Source organism: Pomacea canaliculata, linkage group LG2 (assembly GCF_003073045.1).
Source record: "Pomacea canaliculata isolate SZHN2017 linkage group LG2, ASM307304v1, whole genome shotgun sequence".
In the NCBI taxonomy this organism is placed as follows: domain Eukaryota; kingdom Metazoa; phylum Mollusca; class Gastropoda; order Architaenioglossa; family Ampullariidae; genus Pomacea; species Pomacea canaliculata.
Genome location: NC_037591.1, coordinates 11972335 through 11981967, shown reverse-complemented (window position 1 = coordinate 11981967; position 9633 = coordinate 11972335). Strand labels below are relative to the sequence as shown.

The 9633-nt window shown below is 34.4% G+C and overlaps 1 protein-coding gene across 1 annotated transcript; it reads right to left on the bottom strand.

Annotated features, from left to right (window-relative positions):
- Positions 1-5750: 5750 nt before the first annotated feature.
- Positions 5751-9620, bottom strand: LOC112557073 (DAZ-associated protein 2-like). Its single transcript, XM_025226702.1, has 5 exons — positions 9511-9620; positions 8881-9059; positions 7908-8026; positions 7221-7313; positions 5751-5890 (listed from the first exon to the last, which is right to left on the bottom strand). The coding sequence occupies exons 1-5, from the start codon at positions 9519-9521 to the stop codon at positions 5864-5866; spliced, it is 429 nt and encodes a 142-aa protein (XP_025082487.1). The 5' UTR covers positions 9522-9620; the 3' UTR covers positions 5751-5863.
- Positions 9621-9633: the final 13 nt, after the last annotated feature.

The window sequence follows — 9633 nt, the reverse complement described above, 5'->3', positions numbered from 1 at the left end:
AACTTTACCCTGAATCCTTGGGGGGAAAAATCTTAACCTCCTCCCTCCTATAGTCCTTTATAGATGTCATGTCATACCTGTTGTACTACACAGTACAATAGTCTCAAAAATATCTGTTTAGATGGAAATACCTTACATAAATGACATCTGTTTTTATAAACCTCTGTTCAGTCTTCAGCTTGACAATGACTTCAGTTTTAATTTCTGAAGAGCAGTGATAAATGCACGCATCATCATTAGCTTGTTCAACTGGAATACATTCGTTTAAGAAAAGAGTAATTCCTGCGCACTAATTTCTTCATTTGTTAGAACATTATGCCTGAATCAGACTGTTTAAGTGCATAATATCTTCCATTCCACGTTAAAAGTACTGACATGTACTGTATACATAAAGCATGTTATGTTCTCAGACACTGAAACCTGCAGTTTTTCATGGACCATTTCTACCAAACTGCGGTGCAGAGAGGAAGTTATTGCAATAATTATTTTGCTGCCATCCTTCATTATTCTTGTCACAAGTACAAAGCTTCATGTATTATTATTATACACTTGTACTGATGTACAACCAAGAATAAAATCAACAGAAATATTACAAATATGAGATAAGAGCTGCACAAGTTGCAAACAGAATAAAATGTTCATTTTTGAAAAAGATGGTTGTTGTTCTCTCCGGGTTTCAAAAGTTGTTTACATTATGTCTAAATAAACTCTGAAATATTGCAACATTCGATTGTTTCAGTTCCATATCAAACGACCACAGATATCTGTTTCACCAAATCCTACCTACCAGGTAAATATTATCAGCACAGCATACTTTGCATAATTCTATAATATCAGTAAGAAAATGTGTTATGTGGAAAACGTGTTGAGTTCACTTTCATCTCCTCAAATGGCCAGGAATGCTAGAGCCGTTGTAACAGTTTAAATCTTATAATTGTGATAAACTAGAGCTGTTATGTTACAAGTACTGATACCATTATATTTTAAGCAATATATTTGGATGATTAAGTTATACTACAAATATATTTACATACCTAAATTCTCTGCTGATAATTTTTTTAGTCCCATAAATATTGCTTAAAATAATGTTACATATGTAAGAATAATGGAGCTTAAACAGAATAGATTTCAGGTTTATCTGTAATCTTCTTCAATTTAGATTGATATTTAAAGACAAAAGGTAATCTTCTCTTCTTAAAATAATATTCAGTTGCTTCATTTTCAGATATCAATACAAAACCCATCACTGACGAAGCATGAAATATTCATCAGAGTTAGGTTATAAGGTTGCTCAAGCTTAAAATTCAGCCTACTTGGTGACTTCTTGTGAACCATTTAATGTTCATTCAGATATTACCAACTCACAAATGTTCTACATCATACCTTACAATAATACTTTTCTATTTTTTGTCTAGAAATGACTTTCAATGAATCATATATTATTTTTTATTAAAATCTATCTTACTTATAATCCAGTGGAGACGCTATACTGGCAGAAATTCACTTTAACTGAAGTACAAGGAAAGACAGATTGACATCTTTTGCAAATTTTTTAAATTGTCTGCAAACAATGTAATGCCATTGGACTGTTAGAAGTACAGAAAATCTGCTAGTTTGTACTAATATTTTTCACGTTTAAAATATTGTGCATCATGTAAAACTATAGCCCTCAGAGTAATAATCAAAACTCGAAAACTCTGAAAGGCTGGATTCAGTTTTCATAGTGAACAGATGGTCAACCCACTGGATCATGCAGAACACCCTCAAGAGCAGATTAAATGTAAATGAAGTGGTTGCTGCAACCACCATTTTGTTTCCCCATCCCCCATTTCCCTACAGAAAACTCCCTACAGAAATATTTGAGGTAAATATGCAGATCCAGAAAGGACCCTCTTTGGGTTTCTGTGAATGTTTGTAGGATGGATGACAAGCTACTATTTGAACAAAATATCTGAAATTAAGAGCCGCTACTGTTCAAGGCAGCAAAGGACACTTTGCAGGGGCAGATCTAGCCCTATGAGCTTAGAAAGTTCTAGAACAACGACAATGAGAACCGAGTAATCATAGATTTAGGAGATGCACAATCCCAGCCATCTAAAAATGATCATTACATTGTTGTCTTTGATGGGGAAAGAACATTATACATTGTTATCAATGGAAACCCTCATCTTTTCTTTTTATCTGGCTTCTCCTGTACATAAGCAGACTCCATGGATTTTAATATAAAATGTGCAGTGCAAAACCAGAGTCAATGTGAAAAAATATATTTTAATATGAACATTAATGAATGTGAGCTAATGCTGCTTGGGAAAAAGGTTTCAGCCAAATTATTCCTAATCAATGGTGTGCAATATAAATGTTTCGATCTGAAATAATGTGAATTTTATCACTTTCTTCCACAAATTGATTGCTCATAATGAGTGTTCAGTCTGGGCACCTTCTATAAGTTTAAATGAAGTTTTAGATAACTGGGAAAAGTAACAAGAAGACTAAATTTTTATGAGAAAGATCTTGTGGGTTTTTATTTTTTATTTGGATGCACTTTTAAAAGAATCTCTCATTTAGTATTATTTATTGTACAGTGTGACTTTATTATGCCTGAATTGGCTTGCTGATATCATTGTAGCCTTTTCAATCCCTGTATAGTACGCTCAATATGCTTTACACAAACAAAAATATATGCATATATACCAACAGTAACACACAAGAGCACATTCAGACAGAACAAAATTATCAGCAAAATACATTACACATTATATATATTATCACACACACATCCACAGCCAGAAATATGAAGAAAATCATGTACACAACAACAAGGCATCAAAAGTATTACAGTAAGATCTGGGAGTCAAGGGAAGCAGAAAACAACAGCTTACAGTTGTGTGTAAACGATTTGATGACATTATCTCAGCAGACGCAGGAGAAGAGTTCAGTGCACACGTCTTTAAGGGCGGAACTCTAGTGGGCCTTTTTTTAAAAAAAAAAAAAAATGGTTCGCCTGGGTGAGGGAAGGTAGGAGTACCCTTGGAGTAGTTAATGGAGATGACTGCTTGTTGTCCCAGCACATGTACTTACCTTACCGTCGCATGGGCAAAACAATTCTCTTCCTACAGTCCTAAGAACTTCCACCTTTAAGATGCCCAGTCAAGGGCTAATGCATTGTGTACTAATCATGGTTGTTACAGCAACGCTTGACAAACAACTTGTGTTTCATTTTTTTTTATTGACCATGTATCTTATGTTCTTTATAAATTCATTGAAAAATTCATTATTAATTCTTGCCAGCTGTTCAAAGGTGCATACAGACACTATACATTGTATTCCTGAAAAGAGACTGAAACTTGTTTACGATGGTTTCTTACATCTACATCAATCTGAAATTGTAAGTTTCAAAGATCCTAACTGAAATTTGTACATTGAACTTGCAATGTGTGACATCTTCTGTAGAATAATCTGCTTCAATACAAAGATTGGTGCATTTGATCAAATGAGACTAATACTAATTAACTATGCCAATAGATCTTGGTGGTGTGGTCTAGCTAAAGATAAAATATTGGATTTGCTAATTAATATCAAGAAACATCTTAAAAATCCTGTTAACTAGTTTGGAATGTATTCTGACATTTATTTGTAGTTTATTTGTTAAATTTTGCCTGATTTAAAAGATTTGTATATGTTATTCATAATATACAGAGCTATTTAAGAACTGATGGCCATTCTTAACTGGGCAAGAGCCGAGCATCAAATTGACCCAAGACCTTTTGTATTAGCAAATGTATTGACAAAAAATTTCTGATAGCTTAGTATCTCGACCAAGTTCCAATGTCGTAAGAGTTTACCCAACATCATTTGGTTTCCCATGACCATTTACATACAAACTTTGCAAAAAAATGGTCAAATGCCAGCAACATTTGCCCCATTAAGAAGGGCCCTTAAGCATAGTGTATTTCATCTCATATATTGAGCTATGTACCTCCTAAGTCTTTCCATCAAGCCTAGTATTCAGAAGTTAGAACAGGCTTGCTGGATCCTACTTTATGACTCCTGCATACTCATTTTCAGTTAGTGCAAACACCATTTCATGTAATAATAACTTACCAGATTTGTTGGTTATTAGAATTATATGATTAATGTTTTTTTCTTGCTAAACTTATGAAGGACAAGCTCTATAGTAGCAGACAGTCTGAACTATGAAAAATTATGATTGTTTGAGGGGCTTAACAATGTTCGTAAAACATCATGAATCATATCTGTAAAATAAGACCAACAACTGTTGTAATAAAATCACAACACTGAATCTTTATTATAAGTGCTTTCTGTATTATGTAACAATAAGTCTCTCACAAATTATTCCAATCCCATACTGTGCTGCTTTATTAGGACTAGGAACAATATGCAACCAATTGAGTTATCCATTTGTTTGAAAATGACTGGCTATGCTCAAATATCAAATATGTATATCAGGGCTCTGCCACTCAATATATTAGGCACTCGAATGCCCAATTTATTTGGCATAGAACACCAACGTTCTGTAAAGAAATAAAGGAAGAAGTAAAATAAGACAAATGATCAGATATACAAAGGTAAATAATGTTTGATACCGTAAAGTGAAAGACTTCTGTTAAATAAGATTAACTTTATCCTAGTTTCTTCAATGGCTTTGCGGTTTCTATATTTGTTTTTATATACATTCATGGACACATGCATAGATAAAAATGCATCAATGAAGAATTGTAAAAATATCTCGAGAACAATAAATATCCCACCTGTTTCTTAGTTAATTTCATCCCTCTTCATTTCTAACAACTTATACCATCTGAGACTAAACCAGTCATATTCTCGTAAATATCTAACCTGATAACATCTCAAATAACCTGGTTAGTTATTCAAAAATTGTTTACAAATATTCATTATCATTGTCACCAACCTTTGAATCAAGCCACTCAAGCTGTGGCCCTACGGACAAAGGGTCCACAACACAAAGCTTTCCATGACATCCACTTGAAACATCAGATGTCCCGAAAGCTTGATTAATGTAATCTCATCACATGTCACATAGACAACATCCTGAGTATATGTTTACGGCCTTGAACAATTTTGTAAAAATGATTTTAGAGCTTTATCGAGGACACACATGCTTATCTCACAGATCTGATAATTATAAACTCACTGGGGAAGATGTTCTAAATTTACTTAAGACACAAGCAAATCGCTCACCTTCAATATTATTTTTCCAAAAACTTTAGGTGAAACATAAAATGATTTTTATGTATTCATTACTCTTTATCAGGTGGTCTGCAGAATACAGAAGACTAGCAATACAGAATACCACAACGAGACAACGAGGAAAAAATCAGCAACTAATAACTTTTCAAAGACAGTTCAACAGCTCACTTACATCTAATTACTTTTACTCTTAACTTTTAAATCACTCCTGGCCAGTCATATCCACTTTACCACTTCCCACCGTCCACCTCCATGATGATAAAGAAACGAGGCAACATGAGACGTTGTAAATTTCATGCCAGTTTTTAAGTCTTGGTACCAGGACAAGGTCATAAGCAAAATAATACACAAACAAGAATTTTAAGGATTTAAATTATAACTAGGTACAAAGAAAACCAATTCCATATAAGAATGTCAAAGCTGTTGCCCATGAAAGAATTGCATGACAGGATCTGTAACCTAACAATGGGATGCAGACTTGCTCCTTTTTTGTTGCATCCTGATCAGTAGTTCTCTATCAGCCACGGCAAGCAAGAATTACCAGAGTGGATTTACCACCTGAACCATCTAAAAAAACTGCTCTTTTGCTGGGTCCAATACAGTTTGGCCTTGCATTGCTGCCATCTGTGCTGCATTAGGAGCTACTCCAGGCCGGTGGCGGCTAAAGAGAAGGGGGAAAAAAGAATGAAACCTTTGCAATCCTGTTCGAGAAAACACTTCTCTTTTATCATTACTAATACATTGCTCACAGCAATAAACTCAAATGGTACGGGATTACAATATCCTTTTCACGAAATTGTTGTCTGCAAATGGTAACATTAGAATATGATATAAAAAATCTTAACACAAGCTAAAAACATAAAAAGTCTCATCCAATTCTAGTTCTCCTTTTATAGTCATTTAAGTTACTCTCACAATATTAAAATATGTACAATTTCTATTGTCACTCAAACTGAGAAAACAGATAACACCAATCAAAAAATAGACAAAATAGAATGGGAGCTAGCAGGCGTGAACATCTTTGTTCATATGTGTGTGTGTGTGTGTGTGTTCTATCCATGTGCTGATAGTATCTTTGGATTGTAACTGGAATAAATGAGTGCAAATAATGTGTGACTCTAGTTCTAGAAACTCTACATCTACCATCTCTGTTTATTCCTGTCAAACGGTTGGCTAAACTTCAGTCAGTTTAAACATCAGACGCTTGTCATACATTGTCTCTACACTGTTTGTGCTCTCCCTACCACTCCTTCTTTTTTAATGTTCTTATTCAATTTGTTTCTCTCTTACTTTGAAGTTCATGATGCTGCATTATAACAAGTGGAAAATATTTGAAGTTCTAAGCACACCTTAAAAGACTTCCATTTTCTCAGAGAGTTCAGACAACTATGAACTTTCTTAATAACGTAATCTACATAACCTATGGCCTGTGGGCCACATCTGCCTGCAAATGTGTCTCATGCAGTCCACTCATTTTATGCAGACACAGCATAATTTCATTTTTAATGTCATGATTCTAGCAAAACCGCCATGTTCTGGCTCACGAGATTTTACATCATGTCCAGTGCGGAAAAAGGTTGGGCATCACTGATCTACATTAACTTTCCACAAAGGTTTATCATCAACAGTTAAACCTAAATATTTATAACTGTCCACTCATCTTACTACTCCTCCTTTGATAAGTATTTAAGCAACAACAACATTGTATTTCCTAAAATTAACAATTATAAGCAGTCACACTTACTGTATACAGAAGAATGCTGCAGAATATTGCATTTAGCCATTTTTATTAACCACTTATATGAGTTTGATTCAACAGTCATAATCTCCTGCATTATAAAAAATGTAAAATGTAATTCTGATATTTCTTTGGCCATCTATGTACCCAGCATGTTTACTTAACTTCTATAAGAACCCCACCCCCACCCCCCCAAAAAAACCCAAACAAACAAAAAAAAAAAAAGAGAGAAGAAAAATTTGTCAACACTAACTGGAATAGAGGGAGATGCACCAGCATCAAATCTGGCTCCTGCATCAAACAAGCCTGGAACAAACACTGTCTGTGTCTGGGCAGGCATGTAGCTCTATCAACAAAACCACAAGACTTATTTTTAGGCAACGCCTTATTAAAGACCAGTCACAGCTATCACTGTTAATTGAGATTAGATAACTTATTAATTAGATATAAAATTCTATCTAATCAAAGCTTACAAATTTACATATTTCAAAAGTATCAATCTTAACTTATTCTTAAACTTTAACAGTGCCAATGGAATGAAAATAAAACTTCAATATATTTGAAATTCTAACAGATCACTAAATCATTCTGATACAAAAATGATTCTGACAATGCAGATACATGAATATCTTATTAACAGTAGTCTCAAGGTCCATTTGAAAAAAACTAATGTCAAATTCATCTCCTGAATTATGGACCATTTAAAAAAAAAACATCCACAAAGCCAAAGCAGAAAAGTGAGACAGTTATGCCTATGATTGCCAACAAGCCTAAAATTGTCTCGATTGACAATGATGATGGCTTCCAAGGCCTGGTGGTGGTGAATTTGTAAGTGGTTCACCATGTCAAAGGTAAGCATATAAAGCTTATCAATAAACTACAGCAAATATGGAAGTAGTGAAAGAAACATGGACGAAACTTATAAGGACAGTAAACTTACAGTTCCAAGGGGTGGCCCATAGGCATAGGTATGCATCTGAGGTGGGTATGGATAATTCTGCATAGGATATGGCTGTGTCTGCTGGGGATAGACCTGTGGTGCTTGAGGAACTGAACCACCTTCAGATATAAGTAAATGAAAAGGTAAAAAAAAACTGTGTAGGGTATCATATTTAAGACCAGTTAAACATTATATTTCTTACTACTCAGAATCAAATACTTTCAATGCCAACAACCATCACTGGTAGAGTTATGGGCTTTACTGCCATCCATCAGATAGCAAATTCATTGATATATAAGCTATTTGCTCAGGTTAAAATGCTCAATAGTGTCTAAGGATGCAAAAAAAAACTAAACAGTGAATATCTTACTTCCAAAGATGTTACTAGTCTAACACTCTGAAAGTTCAGTTACAAAATACTACTTTAAAATTTGAGCTAAAATAACCTGTGTATCGCTTAGTTAATGCAGGCTCAGTCTGCCATTGTCACATATCCTCACCTCCACTTACACTATGTAAACTTACACTATATAAATCTGTTAAATTTCATTGTTGCAAGAAAACACCCTTAAGTCCATGCCTCCTCTTTCTAGATCCAAGTATCTCATTGTGACTCATGGCTGATATGCATATGTTTCAGTATCATTAGAAGTATCTTCAAAAAGTTAAGATCACCATTTATCCTATAACTTCTCTCTCCATTAGATCTAATTTTGATTTACAACAAAATACAAATACATTTCCCCATCATATCTTAGCTTGTTGATCTTTAAGGACAAGATCCCCTTTTGTTCTGACACTCTCCTATGTACATTTATTTTAAAACATAATTGCAGTTTGCAAGTAATTAATTTTTTTATGCAAATCCCACCCACCAAAGCTTTTATTGTTTGTCAAAGCTTTTTAATTTTTTAAGTATTAAGTGCAGCCCTATGCTCCAAACACGAAACTAAAGTATGAAAAAAATGATCACCTGTTATATAAGGCTGCATGGGTTGTTCTTGATAGTGTCCAGGTGGTTGCATGGTTTGATGCATCATGCTGTATGTAGGTGGCGCTCCCGATGGATGTAATTGGGGGCCTTGCATTACGGCATACGGTGCTGTTGGCTGCATAGGGTATGCCGGCCCAACACCTTTTTTTGAGTCATCTAGTGACATTTAATTCGAAAAATCATTCCTTAGCTACAGTTTGATCCAGTCGTTCTCTTCTTGAAGACAGCAACATAAAGCAGTGACATTTTTCAACTATTGCATACGAATCATTCTCAAACACCTTTTTAAACATTTGTTTGTGATTTTCTCAGATGGAAACAGTGGTGAGCTGTAAGGGAAAATGAACTAAAAAAATGAATTTAGCATACTCAGCACTGAGAATGAGGCCATTATAATGATTCATTTTCTTGCATTTTACTGCACAAGTGTAGGCGACTATGTTAGCACTGAAAAATTTGTGAAGAAATGCTATATTTAAGCAGAAAACAACTCAGATCATCAGTTACAGTTACTTGAATTTGACAATGCGCCAACTAAAAGGAAAAAGTTCATAATATTGTTTTAAAAATGTGTCAAAAGTGCAAACTGTAGAATTGGGAAAGTTTACCTTCTTAGACATGTTTGGACATTACGTGTTCTCCAACGCTAGACTGCTAACGGAACTAAACAAATACACGTGACCAAAGATCAGTAAAGCCATATAGAGTTATATTTCGCATAAAAAGTTAGTA

Coding starts and splice junctions, on each gene's coding strand:
- LOC112557073 (XM_025226702.1), bottom strand. Junction 8,027..8,880: donor CATGCAGCCTTATATAACAG/GTGATCATTTTT, acceptor TTATATCTGAAG/GTGGTTCAGTTCCTCAAGCA. Junction 7,314..7,907: donor ATGGGCCACCCCTTGGAACT/GTAAGTTTACTG, acceptor TTTTGTTGATAG/AGCTACATGCCTGCCCAGAC.